Source organism: Neomonachus schauinslandi, chromosome 4, assembly GCF_002201575.2.
Source record: "Neomonachus schauinslandi chromosome 4, ASM220157v2, whole genome shotgun sequence".
Classification (NCBI taxonomy): Eukaryota; Metazoa; Chordata; class Mammalia; order Carnivora; family Phocidae; genus Neomonachus; species Neomonachus schauinslandi.
The window spans coordinates 129475177-129495981 of NC_058406.1; the positions used below are offsets into that span (position 1 = coordinate 129475177).

General features: G+C 37.4%; 1 protein-coding gene across 1 annotated transcript in view; it reads right to left on the bottom strand.

The window, feature by feature from the left end:
* The window catches only part of UBE2W (ubiquitin conjugating enzyme E2 W), a 72243-nt gene that overhangs the window by 17879 nt on the left and 33559 nt on the right, over positions 1 to 20805 (bottom strand). The window contains exons 2-3 of the mRNA XM_021688643.2: positions 12854 to 12945; positions 6253 to 6355 (exon numbers count right to left, since the gene is read on the bottom strand). Coding sequence (XP_021544318.2) covers positions 6253 to 6355; positions 12854 to 12945 — 195 coding nt within the window. The remainder of the gene's footprint in view (positions 1 to 6252; positions 6356 to 12853; positions 12946 to 20805) is intronic.

Genomic DNA, 20805 nt, shown 5'->3' on the forward strand with positions numbered 1-20805 from the left:
TACTCAGATGGATCTAAATTTCCAAACATCTCCCTATCAGTATGGCATATTTTAAAGAGCAGGTGAGATCTAAGAAAACTAGGCTCAGTATCATAATTTTGGAGTTAAGCAAGCATATCCCACATCCAACCTGAAGTTTTAAGCAAGTCAACCTCTGGTTAACTTTTGGTACCAAATGTAGTGTCTCTCATAAAACTACTAATTTGAGAATGAAAGCCACCAGTAATGACAAAATAGAGGATGGAGCTTAGGTAACTGTTTCTAATAATGAAAATTATATTTATGAGTACATAAGGATTTCCAATCAAGCTCAATACTGAATGATCCCACAATACTGAGATCTGACCACAAGGAAGGCATGCTACTATGTTCAGACTAACGTTCTGCAACTAATTAGAAAGTGAGACACCTAATATAGCATCAAACTAGGTCAAAACACATATTACAAGAATAAGCAGTACGAAACAAGCTATAAAATATAAAAGGCAATATATAACATGGATACCAAGATTTCTTCAGGGACAATATAAGGGAATGCTTTCTCTTATTAAAATTATAAGTAGATGACAATGCTTAATGGGCAACTACAGAAACTGAACATACAAGCAGAATTTGTTGTTATCAGGTATCTAAATAGTATATGACGTAGACAATCTAGCATAAATGGTAAATATTTGACAAAAGTAACTGGGGGCTGGAGTTTTAGCGTAGTTTTTAATTCAATTCTCCCCTTTTACTCACTTAATATGTATTAGTAGCATCAATATTAATAGTTTTTCTGGTCTTCCATAATTACCCTTACCATGCAATTGTACAAGTATTACAAAGTCAAAATTCCTGGATACAATGAAACTAAATTTGGGTTCCCCTGGATGGTAAACCATTCTCTCTCCTTTGTAAGCTGTGTTCTTCTAGCCTACCAGTCTTCTTTATCTTCCCTCTGCTTTACCCCCAAGGCTTCAACGAACAGGGTTCACTGTTCCCTTTCTCCTCGTCAGGTGTCCTAGATGCTAGACAATTTAAGGCAATAAAAATGGTTATTTAAGACTTTGGAAAGCTTAACCACCATCACATGAAAGAGCAAGGAAAATGACACAACAAATAAAAGGATGAGAACACTATGAAAATAGGTTCTGGATCTCTGCAATGAAGGAGTGCTGAGCAACAGAACCAAAGGGTCTGGGTTAAGGTGCCATGAATAGGTAGGGGAATAAGAATGAGGAGAAAGCGACTACTCTTTTGCCCCAGTGTTTCTAAAGCTTTATAATCAAGGTAAGTATATTTTCATCACCACTTTTAGCACGGATATGGTTTCACAACTAAGTACAGTATCCTCTTTCCCCTAAAAAAATACTTCCCCACCTATTTCTAAATGCCTAAAATTTCAACAAAAATTAGAGTTGAAAAGCTTAAAAACAAAGTATAACCAGGATATTTACAAGATAATGTGTTTTAATTTTACTGCATTCAAATGGGATGTTTTGACAGAGGAAGGGGTTAAGTTTAAGGTCAAAGATATCTGGAAGGGAAGAGCTGCTAATGTGAGGGAGGAAGGAGAAAGGAAAAGAAGCAAAAACGGTAAAGACACTAAACTTGAAGACTTCACAGTTTGGAAGGAGAGGTGACTATTACCTCCCAATTCCTTTGAGATAAATCTCCAAATCCTTTATATTGCAAGACTCTTCTTGGATAAGCCCCAAAACATCCTTCCTTTTTCATCTCCTGCTGTAGCCCTCCATTTATCGATACATAAAACTACATTTGCTCGTAAATCTCAGAAGAAACCATGTCTTTTCATGATTTGCTCCACTTGTGACATAAACTCTTCTTCTGCTTTAAGTCCCAGTACAAACAGGTTTCTCTTTGCCCCCTCATTCTATTCTAAACCAGTCATTGCTTTTTCTTTTGCTCCCAAAGCATACAATTCATACTTCAACTTACGGTGCATCCAGTTGCACAGGCCAAAAGTTGTAGAGTCTTCCCTGACTCCTTTCTCTCGTTCATATTTATCAATTCATTAGCAAATCCTGTTGGCTCAACCTTTAAAATAGGTCCAGGGGCACCTGGATGGCTCAGCTGGTTAAGCAACCAACTCTTGCTTTTGACTCAAGTCATGATCTCAGGGTCCTGGGATCCCTGCTCAGTGGGGAGTCTGCTTGAGGACTCTCTCTCTCTGCCCCTTAAACCCACTTGAGCTCTCTTTCTCTCTCAAATGACTATATCTTTAAAAAAATAATAATAAAATAAAATAAGTCCAAAATATGGCCATTTTCCTTTTAGTTTTAGTAGGATTATGTCATTCCTTTGCTCAAAATATTCAAAGGTTTTTCATCTCATTCTGAGTAAAAACCAAAACTCTTACAATGGGCTATACAATCCATGACAGATCCTCCAGCCCAAATTACTTCTCAGACCTATGCCCTTGACTTCCCCTCATTTGTATACCACTCCAGGGACCTGCCACATGTGCTCCAGGTTCACAGCCTTTGCATTTTTTCTTCACCCGCTCTTTCCATACTTCATATGGCTTACTCACTCACCTCTTTCAGATATCTGCTCCAAGGTCACCTTCTCAGTGAAATCTTCCCTGATTGCTCTATCCAATGTTGCAACATCCTCAATCCCCCTTTCTACTTTTTCCACCATCTTCCATACTGTATGTTTTTGCTTACTGTTTATTGTCTCTTTCTACAAGAATGCAAACTCCACCTAAGGAGGTTTTTTATTTGGTCTTCTTCACTATTACTGCCAACACCTAGTACAGGGTCTGTTCTATGACACATACTAGATAAATACTTACAGAATGAATGCATCCACATCTGCCTATCCAAATACTAAACCAATTATTAAAGGCAGGCCCAACACCTTTTAATTTCTGTACTCTTTCGTTTCTAAAGTACAGAGCACAATATTTGGCACATAATTCAGGTCTACTACACATTAAATCAGCCAATCATTTACCTGTATCCTTTCATAGGAAAACAGAAAATAATACAGAAAGATATTTTATTTTCTGTATGGCTGATGGTAAGTGCACATTAGTAGAAAACAGTGATGGTAAAGTGCCTCATCTCTGCTCCCAATATTAAAAGGTTTTGCTGTCATTATTGTCCTTTCTTTTAAAGCAAATGACTGGGCCAAACACCTTCTTTTAGATAGGCAGCTTTTTCACTGTAAAGTGAGATACATGAGAAATTAAATATAATTAGTAGGGAAAAGAAAACCCAGCAAACTATAAAGTTTATTATGGTCTTACAGATCTAACTTACTGATACAGAAGTAGTAAGTTCACAATGAGACTAGTTTATTTTAGGGTTATTTCCCCAAATTCTACTCTTGTAAGTAGTGATAAACTTAATACTGCTTATTGCATAGGGAAATCAAAGACTAATTTTCTAATAAGTGCCAATGCTGTTGGGTCTCATCAAATAAAATCTTTGGTGAATGAGGAATTTTACTGCCCTTGAGTGGTTCTAATCACTTCCCCAGAGCAATGGACCTCTGGAAAGTTCCAGTTACTGGAAAAATCCAAAATCTGTATGTACATCAAGCAACTGATTGCTAGACCATTATCATTATTTTATAATTAAATAGATGCTGTGATTAATAAAAATTTAAAAATAATTATAAAGTATTAGTAGACTTAGAGCACCTCTGTTATTTTCTCAATCATGGATACTAGAATATATAACTGTGACATGAGAATGATGTTAAAAAGTGATACAAAATCTCTTCCAAAAGACTGCCCCAGAGCTTTCAAAGTTATCATTCTACGTATTATCTTTCACTTTTAGAGAGAACAATACTGGCTGGATAAATAAGCATCTTCCCCATTCTGGTACTCACACCTAATTGACAGTATGGAAAGGTGTAACCTGGGTTTGAGTCTGTGGACTATCCTATTAGCTAACTTTTAAACCACGAACAAGACACTTAACTTCTAAAGCTTCAATTTCTTCACTTATGAGGATGAATCCATCTTCCCTAACCACTTCATTAGAGCTGTTACAAGATAAAATCAGAATGGAAGTTACATCAGAAAGTATGATACAAATATTACTACACAGCAGAAGGCCTGGAGGTAATGTGTGGCTGAAATGGTTAAGTTTGGACTTACGTGAGAAGCTAAAGAGTTTTTAGACGTGACTCTGCAGAAAATAAGGAAGCATTAGAGGTTTTAGGGAGGTAGTGATAGTTGTGGTGGTGGTGGTGGTGGCACTGTGTATCTGGGCACATCAATGAGGTAATGCACCTTCAAAGAAATCTAACAGCACTGTGAATGGACGGCTAGGAGTGGAAAGAACTAGAGGCTATTATGTATTAGTCCACATGAAAGATAGAAACTTGGACTACAGCACTGACAGTAGGATAAGAGTGGACTGACTTAAGCACTGCAAAAGGACGTGAAAAGCTGCATTTAACAGTGAGGGAAAGGGAAGAATTTCAATGCAAGCAGACAGGTGGACAATAACCCAAGAAAAAAATTTTTTTTTCCTTATTTTGTTACTGGAAAAGATGGGAGTTCATTTGAGACATCTGGAGGTATTCAAGTAGTGATATCCAACAAGGGTGTGAAATTAAACCTCAGAAAGAAGAGGTTGTATACAGAACTGTAGGTCTGGGAGTTAGCTGCTTAAGATGATTGAAGATGTTAGAGAAAAGAGTGAGAATGAGGGGGTGCTGAATAAAGAACCCTGAGAACACCAAAATCAGAAGAATCAGAAGAGCGGGAAGAAGTCAAAACAGGGAAGGAGAAAAAAAGAATTTGAGATATGACAGAATCCATTACAAACGCTCCTAAAGAAATATTCAAGATAAAATTCAAATGATGCTTCAGAGTTTGATATTTGATTTAGATTTAAATACTAAGGAGAGAATTTAGAGGACACTTTTGACTTGGTTCATGTTTATAGAGATACTATTTTCCTCTGATGAAAAATCTGTGGGCTCCCGGAGTAAGCCTTCTCCAATATCCTCCTAGTCAACAGTTTAGAGTTGGTGAGTCACATTCTTTCTTCATATACCTTCAACAAACTTATTTAAAGTGAAGAACAGGTTGAAGGTGACAAGGAGATACCACTGCCTTCAAGGATTAACAATCTAAAATGATGCTGATAAGTCAAAAGGCTATAAAACATGAAGATCATTTTCTAGAGAGAAGGAAGATGTTTGCTTTGGTTTATCATAGTCTACACATGCTTACAGAGGTCTAGAGGTCATGACAATACATAACCCTTAGCTTTATTTTTATGAAAATGATAAAAATGAGTTTCTTAATCTTATTTTCTGCTCACACAAAAACTGCAGAACTCAAGGAGTCCATTTCCATTTAATTCTGTGCCTTTATTAAAAACAAAGATTTCTTGTACTTATAGCACATTACAATAACTGACTTCCATCTATACTCCTACACTGTTTGGTATATTCTATTTAAAGTGGCAATGGAATAGGATTTTCCTCAAAAATAACGTATTTCAGCACTTCAAAGTTTTAGGTATTTGAGATGCAGAACCTCATTATCTAGCAGTACTACACAGAGCTGGCATTAAGTCTTATCATTTTGCCACTAGTAACTCATTTAACCCATCTCACCAAGTCAGAAATCTGGAAGTCATCCTAGAGTCTCCTTTCCTCTAACTTCCAAAAATTAATCATTCACCACAGTTAAACAGCTCTCAGTTAACAGCTCTCAAAAAAGTTCCCCTACCACCATTATCCCTTGTCTGAGTATTAACCCATTACATAACTGTGCCTCAAATTACAATGATAAGACTTGGAGCTTATGTTTAGATATTTAACATCTCGTAATATATTCTATCTTTATAGTACTAAAAGACTGCAAGGATAGCATGTCAATGCAAAATCAAAGAAGTGTTCCTTTCAACAAAGCACTTGCCCCCTTACAATATCATTCTATCATCTTATCTAGGAATAAGTGCCTCCAGTTATTCCAAAATGCTAAGTTCTCCCACAACCCATGGGCCTGGGTTAGATTTCCATCCCCTTTTCTGCTAACATCTATTCATAAAAAATAATATTAAGTTCTTGAAGTACAAGAGCAGCAAAGCTCTAATCTCAATAAAGTAAAATGTTCATAAGATCTTGATTATATTCAGATAAGATAAAGGAACAAATCTATTCACATAAATACAATGGATTTCTTTATAAGTTTGTATTTAGTCAAAAGTCACTAATTTAGTATTTTGCTATAATCTAAAAATACAATAAAATCTTAAAAAACAAGGCAGTTACCTGAGGAGAGTCAAAAGGATATCGACTACTAAACTTAAATAGAAGCTGAAATTTTTCCCCTTCATATAAGGTACCTGGTGCACCTTCCATGTCTACAATCCACCTAGAATAGGAAAAAAAAAAAAAAAAAAAATTAAAAAACTTCATATAAGAAGAATTGGGATGAGAAAGAAAAGGGAACACTGAAGACTTTCTGTATACCAGGCATTGGGATAAGAGTCATTCCTGTGCAACAGGGTACTTCATCCTCCCAACAATTTTAAGAGTAGGTATTAACACCCTTCTCTGATGCTCAAAGGTTAAGTAACTAGATCAAAGTCAGACAACTGGCAAATGACAGAGCCAAATTTTAATCCAGGTCTGAAAACACAAAATGAAAACCCAACTCAAGTGTGCTGGCACCAAAGCCTGTACTCTCGCTACTCAATTTATGCTACCTTATTTTTCTAAAATACTATTTTCACAATGACTGAAAAGATTTTATAGGTAACATCAAACTAATGAGCTGCCTTTGATACCATTTTAGAAGCTACGGTCGAAGTACGTATCAATGACGACTAGAGAATTGTGGCTGTTAGACCCATCTTCTCATCAGTATTCTAGAGACTAAACAGGAAAAAGAAGCTAAGCTAACATCAGTCCACTTACTCTGATGGCTATTCAAGGCTCTATACTGCCTTTCCTTTGTCTCTCACATTTCAGTTGTTTAATAAAACTCAGAAGAGATTTCTATGGCCTCTTTATAAGCTTACTTGGTTTCCACATAAAATAATCATGACTATAAATCTGTTTATAATCTGTACATTTATCTCTTGCTCACTTATTTATTTATTAGTAAGCTCTACGCCCAACACAGGGCTTGAACTCACAATACCGAGATCAAGAGTCACATGCTCTACTGACTGAGCCAGCCAGGCACCCGTATCTCTTGCTCTTTTTATTTTTATTTTTTTTTAAAGATTTTATTAATTTATTCATGAGAGACAGAGAGAGAGGCAGAGGGAGAAGCAGGCTCCCAAGGAGCAGGGAGCCCGATGCGGGACTCGATCCCAGGACGCTGGGATCATGACCTGAGCCGAAGGCAGACGCTTAACCATCTGAGCCACCCAGGCGCCCTCTCTTGCTCTTTTTAAAAAAAGGGAGGAGGGGGGGAATATGTTTCTCCCTCTGCCCCTCCCCCTGCTCATGCTCTATCAAATATTAAATAATCTTAAAAATAAATTTAATTAATTTTAAAAGGGGAAACTGGGGCGCCTGGGTGGCTCAGTCAGTTAAGCATCCAACTCTATTTCAGCTCAGGCCTGCATCTTAAGCCCCGCTTAAGATTCTCTCTCCCTCTCCCCCTGCCACTCATGCACTCGTTCTCTCTCTTAAAAAATAAAATGAATTTTAAAAAATAAATAAAAATTTTAAAAGGGGAGTAGAATAAGGATTATGGTGGCAAAAATGATGGGGCCACACTGAGAAGTAAAAGTGGACGAATCATAAGAATCCTAATTAAAGCGCTGGCCAATTCCTTTCATCTTAAACTTTTTAGGTATAAAAATTTATTACTTTAAGTACAGGAAAACAAAAGGAAATAATATTGAGAATACGGAGTTGAGGTTCTAGTCATCACCCCACATACTTAGAGGAGTACATAAACTAGTAAATGTGCCTAGTCTCTGAAAGCAATCAGCTAACACATACAGGCCTTTAAGAGCATAGCTATTCATTTTCAGAATGCATGATGAATACCATACATGGTAATAAAAGATATGACCACAGAGCCAAGAGGCAATATTTTACAGTAAAATTACACAGGTCTGTCCCTTAGCTGTGTGGCCATGAGTAAGCTGTTTTACCTCTTTTTTAACTATTTCAATTATAAAACATATATTTAAAACAAAGTTAAAAGTTCATTAAAAAAGGATACTCATCTCAGTGTTGCAAAGGTAAATGGCATTACGTATGCAAAACATGTAGTACTTTCCTGACATCAGCACCAGTACATAGTAAATTAAATATAATGCATAAGCTGCATTTAAAAAAATAAATAAAAACAAAAACCTATTCTCTTTACAAACTGGGTCCTTCCTAGTCATCAAAATCCCTTTTTATCCCTAACATCCAGTATGCAAAGTGATTATTCCAAGGAAAATCAGAGGACTTCCTGGTGCCCTTTAAGATTTGATTTGGTTTGATTAATTGATTTGAGAGTGCGAGAGCATGTGCTAGTGGGAGCAGGGGAAAGACCAGAGGGGAAGGGAGAGGGAGGGTCTGAAGCAGGTTCTGGGCTCAGCCCCAACTGGGGGCTCAATCTCAGGACCCTGAGATCATGACTTGAGCCAAATACCAAGAGTCCAGTTTAACCAACTGAGCCACCCAGGCACCCCTCCTGGTGCCCTTTCATTCTCTTTATAAGGAAAATTTAAGGACAGGGATGCCTGGATGGCTCAGTCGGTTAAGCATCTGCTTTCAGCTCAGATCATGATCTCAGGGTCCTAGGATCGAGCCCTACACTGGGCTCCCTGCTCCTAGGGAAGCCTGCTTCTCCCTCTCCCACTCCCCCTGCTTGTGTTCCCTCTCTCACTGCGTCTCTATCAAATAAATAAATAAAACCTAAAAAAATATATATAAATAAATAAAATAAAAATTTTAGGACATAACGTACCATAAATTTACATGTGATCTATCCAAACACAGCTTTTAAATAATAGCTAAGCAAGTATCTTAGTAATCCTTCCAATACCTGGGTGAGACAGGTCAAAGGCCGCATAATTTTCTAAACTGCAGGATAATTTTAAATACCTTTTGGTAATTGAAAAAAACAATATATGTTCACTATAGAAAATTTAGAACAGTAAAATAAACAAAAATCACCACAATATAATCACTGTTGAAGTACTTTGGGTACATTTCATTCTAGTCATTTTGTAGCTTCTTTATCAATGGAATTGATGTCCAACAGTTAAATTATGTGTACACTTAAATTACATAAATTCAAATTATCAGTGTTTATGGGATGCCTGGGTGGCTCAGTTGGTTAAGGGTCCTACTCTTGATTTCAGCTCATGTCATGATCTCAGAGTCATGAGATCAGGTCCCATGTCGGGCTCCCTGCTGGGCATGGAGTCTGCTTAAGACTCTCTCTCCCTCTGCCCACCCTCACCACCCCCGCTCACTTGCTCTAAAAAAAAAAATAAATTAAAAATAACAAAACAAACAAACAAAAAACAAATCCTCAGTGTTTATGAGTCCAATTAAGGGCACATGTCCCTGAGGATGAATGAAATGGGAGAAGTCTCAGTTCTTAACTTCTAGTAAGTAGCTATTGTTCTAGGATTCTAATGTTTAAACAGTTATTTTTCATGCATTCATAGTTCCTAATCAAAGAAACAGCCAACTATTCCCCTCCAAAGGAAAAACTAGCTCTCTTGGATATATTATGATATGTTATGGCAGGATACACACCAATATGGCCTCTCTAAGGGATTTTCAAAGGGATTATGTCTATACAAAATTTCTGCATTTCATGCTGACTACAGGCTATAACTCAGGGGATACCATTCCACGGTCTAACTTTGAGAAACCATTTCCGTGTTACTGATATTCATATATATATATATTTTTAAAGATTTTATTTATTTGACAGAGAGAGACACAGCAAGAGAGGGAACACAAGCAAGGGGAGTGGGAGAGGGAGAAGCAGGCTTCCAGTGGAGCAGGGAGCCTGATGCGGGGCTTGATCCCAGGACCCTGGGATCATGACCTGAACCAAAGGCAGATGCTTAACGACTGAGCCACCCAGGCACTCCTACCGATATTTAAATTGTTTCCAAATTGTCTCTAGAAATAGTACTGTTGAAATGAGTATAGTTAGTTCTAAGTTAATCTTTTTTTTTTTTTTAAGGTAAACTCTATGTCCACCAACATGGGGCTTAAACTCACAACCCCAAGATCAAGAGTTGCATGTTCTACTGAATAAGCCAACCAGGCACCCTTGGGTTAATCTTTCTCTGTCTCTGTTCCCTCCTTAGGTCAGCACAGGGGTTTATTTATTAGTTCAAAGGATATGATACTCTTATTTTTAAAGGTCTTAATACATGCTACCAAACTGTCCTCCAGAAAGCTTAATGTTTTTTTTATTATCATTCTCATCCCACTTAAACATTATCTTTTAAGATCTAATTTTTATAAAACTAGTTTTACATCCTGGAAGACAAAGATAATAAAATGTTTGTGATTCATTTACAATAAATTATTTTAAAAGAAAAACTGCCTGACATACATCTCTAAAAATGACAGGTTTATTCTGCAACAAAGATAATGCTGTTTTGGTAGTTAAACAATTTGTGGTATAACTGCTTGAAAATCTATACAAATGTTTCCATTTGTACAAATGTAAAACATTCCTTTAACTTTTTTTTTTTTTAAAGATTTTATTTATTTATTTGACAGAGAGAGACACAGCGAGAGAGGGAACACAAGCAGGGGTGGTGGGAGAGGGAGAAGCAGGCTTCCCGCGGAGCAGGGAGCCCGATGCGGGGCTCGATCCCAGGACCTGGAATCATGACTTGAGCCGAAGGCAGACGCTTAACGACTGAGCCACCCAGGCGCCCCCCTTTAACTTTTTATAAATCATTGTATTATATGGTTCCCCCACCACCAAAAAAAGAAAAGGTTGAAAGAGGAAGCACTCGATTATTACCAATGAAAATGGAATATAATCTACCTGTTTAATTATACAGAAAAAAAAATCTCATTTAATTATATAGAAATGTCATACACTCTAAATATGTGCTCCATTTTCAAATTTTGTTTGATAGAAATGAAAAATCAATCGAGAGTCACAAAAAGAAAGAGAAGAACCTTAAATGCATATTACTAAGTAAAAGAGGCCAAACTGAAAGGCTACATACTGTATGATTCCAACTATATGACGGTCTGGGGAAGGGACAACCACAGAGACAGTAAAAAGATCAGTGGCTGGGGAGGTGATGAATAGCTGGAGCACAGGGGATTTTTAGGGCAGTGAAAATATCCTGTATACCATAATGATGATACATGTCAGTGAACATTTGCCCAAATCCTTAGAACATACAATACCAAGAATGAATTATAATGCAAACTACAGACTTTGGGGGATTATGATGTGTCAATCATACTTCATCAATTGTAACAAATGTCCCACTCTGGTGGGGGATGTTGATATAATGGGGGAGGCTGTGCATGTGTGAGAGCAGAGGGTATGTGGGAAATTTCAATTTTGCAGGGAACCTAAAAATGCTCGAGAACCCAGCAATGTTTTAAAAAGACTGTTATAGAGCTAGAGATCTGTACTCAATTTTCAAACAACAATATATCCATCCAAACATCAATAGATCCATTCTTCATATCCCCGTTTTAAAAAAGCTGGACTTCCGTGGTAAGTATGGACTCAAATCTCAAAGTCAAAGGTAACTAAAATTGTTTCTCTAAAAGGATAAGTATGTCCATGAATTTTGGTCACTTTTGCTTTCTGGACCTAGAATATCACTAAGTATTTGAATTATCCTCTTTGTCCTACAATTTGGTCTACAGTATACTTTTTATCTTGCTGCCTCCTATCCTATCCCTTTTATGTTTTTGAAGATTTTAAGGAGAAATTCCATTATTTTAAATTCCTCCCCCCCTGCCAATTTCAGAGCATTTACCCTTGTCTAACAAAACTATTAAGTTAAAGGAGTGATAAAAATAGACTATACTGGGTTGTGAGATCTTAGGATGATACTCTAGACATCTTTACAAGAGGACACATACATATCTTTCTACTCTTCTTGGGTTCGTATCTGGGAAAAGACTTTTTTGCACCCAAGGAAGGAGCAGAATTAGAACACTTCTGTGTCTTCCCTTCTATGCTTCACTTTTTTATCCTCATGAAGAAGTTTCTTACTATTAAAAGAGGTTGCTGAAGAGTCCGACATTCAGTTACCGTTCTTTACAGGGCAATTAATGTGTTCAGGGATTGGAGACACCTCTTGACTACTACCCTCTTCAAACCTTTACATGCGGTTTTGAAAAATTTGATAAACAACCACATGCCAAACTGCTCGATTTTAGATGAAGATCATTTCATAAACAAAGTCAGACCAAAGTTTTTATATGCTGCCTCTTTGGCAGGAAACATTTTAAAACATTACTAATCAACATATGGTTTAAAAAAAAAAGGTTAACAAATCATACATTATATACAATGTGTATGATACTATTATGTAACACAAAATGGGGTATATAAATGCATAGAATAAGATCTATTTATTTACCTCTTGATGGAAGAGAGTCGGAGGAAATATGAAAATTCCAAATTTTATTTTTTGTTTTAAGATTTATTTGAGAGAGAGAGAGAGAGAGAGAGAGGAGAGGGGGAGAGGGAGAGAGAGAATCTCAAGCAGACTCCCCACTGAGCGCAGAGCCCAGTTCGAGGCTTGATCTCATGACCCTTAACCGAAATCAAGAGTCGGATGCTTAATCAACTGAGCTACTCAGGCACCCCAAATTTCTCCATTTTTAAAAATAAGTATATATTCATACTTTACACTAATAATAAAAGAAACAAGTACTTCAAAAATTAAATACTTACTGTGTAATTGAATTCTGAACACTCTTTTCATTTAATGTCATTCCGGGAGGTGGGTCATTTTGCAAAGCCAACAGTTCTTTCTGCAGTCGTTTCTAGAAAAGAATATCAACAATAATTTGTACTTTGAAAAAAATGACAATATAAACATCCTCTAGCTTCACAGACTGAAATCCTTGACTAAATTTCCTCCAAATGTTCACATCTTTTTCCTTTGCAAGTCCTTTACATCTTGTATATATCTTATATGCCTCTCTAATTTTTAATTGTTTGTCCTATAATTCACAATCAAAACATTTCTAAATATCCTGTTAACACTGATGCTGTAAAGTGGTTATGAAGAGCAGACAGCTACCTACAAAACTTCATTGTTACTCCACTGAGGTTATAAGATCTCAGCCTAGGTTATAGCTGCTTAAAAGTTTTAGCAGTGTTTCCTTTACTACTTTCCAATTATGAAAACCACAGTTCTCCATCATCCTTAAAGAATGTGTCATTTCAGACATACAAGCTTTTCAAAAATACTATATGAGTAATCATACATGCAAAAAGCCTTTGGAAAATGTTCTGAATAACTTTTAATTTACAATTTACAGACCATATTTGTTTTCATTTTTAAACAGGATACCTATACATAATTTAAACCTTCAATACTAGAATAGAACATATCATGGCCTGAGATATAGTTTTTTCTTTACATATTAGATGCCCCCAAATGGCTATATTTTACATTCTTGTTTATATAGTTTTTATTGCTCAACTCTTCCCATGTTACCACTAGTGGACATTGTTTTTCAGTATACAACAAAGCAAAACAAAAACCACAGAAGCCCATAGCTTATGGGTTTAAAAACCAAATAACCAATGTTATTAGAATTGCATATAACTATAAAGACTCTTTTTTTAAAATTTTTTTTTAAAGATTTTATTTATTTGACAGAGAGAGAGAGCGAGCGAGAGCAGGAACACGTGCAAGGGGAGTGGGAGAGGGAGAAGCAGGCTCCCCGCCAAGCAGGGAGCCCGATGCGGGGCTCGATCCCAGGACCCTGGGATCATGACCTGAGCTGAAAGCAGACGCTTAACGACTGAGCCACCCAGGCGCCCCACTATAAAGACTCTTAATGAGCATCTTTTCTTGGATTAAAGCAGACAAATATCTGTTCAGAACTCAACAATTCTCTGCTTAAAAGCTAGCTTGTGCTTTTTCTGGACAATGAAATATTACTAACAATATAGCAAATGTTTCTACATCTTTTCAGTGTATGATACCTTAAATAAGCTTAACATCACCCAACACCATTACAGATTAGAAAACGCCTCCCTTCTCCATTGAGAATCACTGAACAAGAACTTATTAATAGGCACACACTCGGTCCACAAGCAGCTATCTGGAGACCATCACGCCTTTGCTTTGGTCTCTGTGGTCCTTCTGTAGTTACCTCCTACACTTGTCTGGCTGTCACCTCACAAGGAGGACAGACTATGTTGTTGATCACAGCAAACCCAGGGCCTAAAATATGCTAAAAACATTTGCTAATAAATCAGTAAAAGTGGGAAAAAAAAATCTCCTAAATGGCTCTTTAAGTGGCCAAGAATGAAGCCTTTCCTCAGATCTTTCAATATCACAATTGCTACTGACAGTGAAATAAAGTATCAGCTACTTGCAATTTCTGACCTCAGCTGTCTTCCAAAATGTAAAATAATTACAAATTGAAAAGTACTTAAGAAAAATTTTAATTATCTAAAATACAGAAATAAAGCTGCCTGAATAACTTGTTTTGAATAAAGGAATATATATGTGATAAATTTTTGTTATAATAAGGTTTTTAACTTATTCCACTTATAACAAGTGTGAGTTATATGATCAAGTAAATGTTTTTATTAAGTTTATTTTAATTCCAGTATAGTTAACATACACTGTCATATTAGTTTCAGGTATACAATACAGCGATTCAATGATCAAGTAAATTTTTAAAAACACTGGGTACAAAAAGGAGAAACTGATTTCCTCAATGAAGGATTTCTCAGAGACTTCTGATACACTAACTTGCACAAATGATCCTCCAAGGGGAAGAAGGTAACACAGAGGTTTCCAAAAGTAATGGAACCACAGAAGCAGACTTCTGTGTAAGGCATCTTAGAAAAGTCTTGTTTCAATAACCACATTTTGGGTAACACTGCTGTAGAAATTCTCCAGATCTTGAGAACGTCATTAAAACAGGGAAAGCAAGCCCTTACTATCAAATCAAGGATGTATAGGAAAGTCAGTTTGCAAAGCTACTAACTGAAACATAAGGATAGAAAGGTAAGCTAAGAAGAGTTTTATTGGTATGATTAGCCCTAGGTCTCCTGAACATAATGATAAAGGGTACTACGAAAAAAGAAATGTTTTCCACATCCTGATGCTACTTACATGATCACAAAGAAAGAGACCTGTGATGACCAAACTCCAAGAGAATCTCCAATTAACTCTGCTTCCTTATATTCACATTTTTCCGTAGTTCCTTCCCACACTGTACCAAAATTGGTCAGTGTGACCAACAGAATATAGCAGAAATGATATGTTACTCCCACGATTAGGCTCTAAAAGACTATGGCTTACATTTTGGTTACTCTCTGTGGAATCACTTGCCATGCTGTGAACAGCCCAATTCAAAAGCTCACATGCTAAGATTACTGGCCTCCTGCTGATAACCACATGATTTGGAAGCATATTATCCAACCCTAACCAATCTTTCGGATGACTGTAGCCCAGGCCATTATCTTGCCTACAAACTAAAAAGAGACTCCAAGTCAGAACCATCCAGCTAAGCCTCTGATTCCAGACCCTTTGGACTGCAAGGGATTATAAATGTTTGTTCTTTCAAATTACTGAATTTGGGGGAATTTGTTATATAGCAATAGATAATGCAGGACCTCTGCTCCAAACTTCCATGATGAGAAAGGGCTAGCATCCACTTTTCATTTCAGTATCACAGGTCAGAATCCAAAACATTCAGAGGACATTTTTTTTTTTACTGAGGGGGTGGAGTCACTACATTAAAAAGACAATTCATGGGGCGCCTGGGTGGCTCAGTTGTTTAAGCCTCTGTCTTCGGCTCAGGTCATGATCCCAGGGGCCTGGGATCAAGCCCTGCATCAGGCTTCCTGCTCAGGGGAAGTCTGCCTCTCTCCCAGCTCATGTTCTCTCTTGCGCTAATAAATAAATAAAAGCTTAAAAAAAAAAAAAAGACAATTCATGCCAGTTGCTTATTGTCTTATAGCTACTAGGCAGTAAACTACTTTGCAAATCCACATCCTCTCCAATAAAGAGATAAAGCGGGGCCAAAAGTTTGGGGGTTAATGAGTATTTACTAAAGCTCAATAACAAAAGTAATAATTCATCCATGCACTTAAAATCACAACTTAAAAAAAGACACAAAGAATAGAAGATCAAGTGGTGTGTCTATTTGGCAGGTTCACAAAAAACAGGGCATTTATCCTTCAGGGTGTATTCTTCTCAGAACAATAATTCACTGGAGAAGGCAGGACATGTCTTTATTTATTTTTAAAAAGACTTTGAGAGAGAGAGAGAGAGAGCGTGTGTGTGTGTGTGCATGGGCGCACGTGCAGGGGAAGAGGCAGAGGGAGAGGAAGAAGCAGACTCCCCACTGAAAACAGAGCCTGACCCCAAGACCCTGAGATCACAACCTGAACCGAAGTCAGATACTTAACTGACTCAGCCACCCAGGTACCCCGACATGTCTTTAAATAAGCAATCAGTCCCCTCAAGGGTCCTTTGGATCTTCTAAGCAATTGGTTCTCATCAGCTATACTCAAAAACAAAATAAAACATGGGGTGCCTGGGTGGCTCAGTCGTTAAGCGTCTGCCTTTGGCTCAGGTCACAATCCCAGGGTCCTGGGATCGAGCCCCGCATCGGGCTCCCTGCTCCACGGGAGGCCTGCTTCTCCCTCTCCCTCTCCCGCTGCTTGTGTTCCCTCTCTCGCTGTGTCTCTCTCTGTCAAATAAAGAAATAAAATCATTAAAAAAAAAAAAAAAAGAAAGAAAAAAAAAGAAACTGGTTCTAAGTTTCCTGAATCTGGACATAGAAGCTAAAAGAGAAGGACCTAAAAAACTACATGTAAAAATAAATAAAAATTCCTACTCAGTTCAGGACGTGAAGAACTAGTGTAACTATTTAGAGATCATACTATGTAGCATCAATCAAAAGAAAGCTATTATCTCATAAGGAGGCATTCAGCTCCTAACTTTGAAGACAAAGTGCAGAAAAAGCAGATGAGAAACACTAGCAAAAGCAATGATACCACCCCTTGTGAATACCAGCATGGCAACATGGTCGGCTTTCCCAGACAGTGCTGAAAATGGCAGCTACAGACTGAGGTAACTGGCGATAATGGGAAATAACTGCAGAAGGTAACTATTGTAACCAAAGAAGCAGAACTACCCAGAAACCACTGGGAGGGGAAGAAGCCAAGAAATTAAGAGTTCCAATGGTTCTTGGCCAAATATCACCCCTGTATGTACCTAAATTGGTGAGGTATGGGAAAACTAATTACATATATTGCAAATGTACCGTAATTCTCTGAATCTAAGAAACATCGTCAATCATAAGATGCACCATTATTTCATGGAACACTAGAAAAGGAAAATTGCTGCCAATTAAACAATAACACACCATTGGTAAGACATCGATTCCAGATGTTTAAATATGAAAAAAATGTGCATTTAAAATCTATCAATATTATATTAATAAAAGTTTAATTTCTGAGTAAATTTAATGTCTAAAATGATTTTCTCAATTGTTTATTTTTTTTGAAGATTTATTTATTTATTTATTTGCGAAAGAGAGAGAGAGCATGAGAGGGGGGAGGGTCAGAGGGAGAAGCAGACTCCTCACCAAGCAGGGAACCTGATGTGGGACTTGATCCCGGACTCCAGGATCATGACCTGGGCTGAAGGCAGACACTTAAAAACTGAGCCACCCAGGCGCCCCTCTTTTCTCAATATTTAACACCTAACCAAAAATACATGATCTCCGTCAATCTTTAAATATGCATTTTATTTCCAGAATTTGCACAATAGCAGTACACAGAAATCTTGTCCTCCCAGGCAAAAAGGCCTGAAGTTACTAGCAAAAGAATTTCTTTTTCTATCTTATTCATCAAAAACAGCCAGGCCCAGAACCTAAATGTTTGGAAGCACCTCAAATGCACAATAAATCTGAAAACTCCATCTAAGCCCTCATTTTATGTTGGCTCAAGTCTGGAAGACTCGCAGGAATTTGAGCTCTTAAGAGATCCAAGTGGGGGGCACCTGGGTGGCTCAGTCGTTAAGCGTCTGCCTTCGGCTCGGGTCATGATCCCAGGGTCCTGGGATCGAGCCCCGCATCGGGCTCCCTGCTCCGTGGGAAGCCTGCTTCTCCCTCTCCCACTCCCCCTGCTTGTGTTCCCTCTCTGGCTGTGTCTCTGTCAAATAAATAAATAAAATCTAAAAAAAAAAAAAAAGAGAGAGAGATCCAAGTGGATTTATATACTCAATAAGAAAGATCCTGATGCATCTAGATACCTTGAGAGAGAAATACTTAAACACTTTCAGAACTGGTTTGGCTTGGGGCGCCGGGCTGACTCAGTCAGTAGAGCATGCAACTCTTGATCTCAGGGTCGTGAATTTAAGCCCCATGTTGGGTGAGGAGCCTACTTAAAAAAAAAAAAAAAAGAACTGGTTTGGCTTTTCAGTGGCTCTGGCTTCAGTAGTCCAGCCAATACCACCCTTTCTTTCCTTCCTCATGAATGCAAATGGTTCAAGATGATATGAATCCATTCTAATTTATTACCTTTTAGGGCAGCGGGGCGGGGGGGGGGGCGGTTAAGAAAACTACTGACAAATTTTGGGAGTTATCAATGACATGGTATTGGGACCCACCACAAAACTGAATGACATTCCAGGTATGTCACAACACCAGTGTTGGGAATCTCTGCTCTGATATTACTACAGTAGCCTAGGACTTGTCACCCTGCACTTATAGTGACACCAGTTCAGTTCCTAAAACTTTTTTCCAACTCAACGCATGTGAGGGATTATTCTTGAGATTTACTCTCCCCTATGACTGGGGCTTATCAGAGGCCTGGCTTGAAAAGAGAATTTATATGGTATGAAAAGGCTGCTCTGGAGCTTAACGTATTTTCTCTCCACCACCACCTCTTTAAGAATCACTACAGTAGCTGCTTCAAACCAAAGGTGACCTGTAGGAACACAAAACAGTTAAAATAAAGAACAGACACATGTATTATTACTCTTAACCTTACAAGATGTAAAGCCCTTGGAAGGCACAAGCCACAGTTTATATAGAAAAGTAAAAGCAATTGAAATTAAAAACTATAATCACTATATTCTTTTTTGGGGGGTTCCTTTTTTTAAATTTTAAGTTCAATTAATTAACAATATAGTGTATTATTAGTTTCAGAGGTAGAGTTCAGTGATTCATCAGTTGCATACAACACCCAGTGCTCATTCCATCACGTGCCCTCCTTCATGCTCACCACCCAGTTACCCATCGCCCCCCCCCTCCAGCAAGCCATACATACATAAAATCTCAAGACATCCTAAATTTTTTTTAAATAAATGTGGTAAAACTCTATCCTAATACAGATTCCTGACATTATGTGTACTGAACATAATTTAACCTAATAATAATGACATTATTGTGAGAGCCTTAAATAACAATGAGGTCTATAAGCCCATTTGACCCTACAGCACATTGTGAAAATTTGATACCCCGACCTCCCCTCCAGCAAGCCTCAGTTTCTTTCCTATGCATAAGAAATCTCTTATGGTTTGTCTCCCTCTCTGGTTTCATCTTGTTTTATTCTTCCCAGGCTTTTTTTTTTTTTTTTACTAACCAGAATCATGCTATATATATTGTTCTTTGATGTGCTTTTTGGAGATGTTCTCAGCCTAGCACACTCCTTTTATCCATTCTATATTCCACAGAAATAGTTAGATGTTTGGGTTGCTTCATTTTGCGGTTATAATTATTCGCACTTTTGTGCACAAACTTGAGCACAGGGGCTGAAATTTGAGGGGAAGAGTGTCAATTTGAGCTCTTGGCAATCTGAGGTGAAGGCATGTTGACTTGGCATTTAGCAGGTGTCAGTCCTATTCCATTTCCCCCAACTCAAAATATCAATGCTATCCAAATATACACTCATAATGTTAAATCAAGCCTGAATATGCCATATGCTTCCCTGGCATAATCAGGATATGAGATAATGGATAAATATAAAGACTAACACTTAAATATCAGAAATGTTTAAATAAATGTGGGGGTTGGGGGGGATGGGTTAAATAGGTGACGGGGATTAAGGAGTATACTTATGATGAGCTGAGCACAGTATGATGTATGTATGGGAGTGCTGTATTGTACACTTCAAAGTAATGTAACACTATGTTAACTAGAATTAAAATAAAAAATTATATAGACATCAAATACATACATACATAAAATCTCAGACATCCTAAATTTTTTTAAAATAAATGTGGTAAAACTCTATCCTAACACAGATTCCTGACATTATGTGTACTGAACATAATTTAACCTAATAATAATGACATTATTGTGAGAGCCTTAAATAACAATGAGGTCTATAAGCCCATTTGACCCTACAGCACATTGTGAAAATTTGATATCCTTGTTTTCCTGTTATCTCTATTTTTATTGTCAATAACTTGTCACAATATCTCACCTCTAGTCACTGACATCTTTTTCTTTCTCCTCTTTTCTCTTTCCTTTATCTGCTGTTTCCCCCTCTGTAACCCCACCCTACATTACCCAGCAAAAGAGTTTATTTTTGGTGGATACGTCACATTATTTTTGTTTAACACTACTCATCTTCGGTGCTATCATCAATACTGGCAAACATTTATTGCTTCACATGCTCTTAAACTATAAATATAC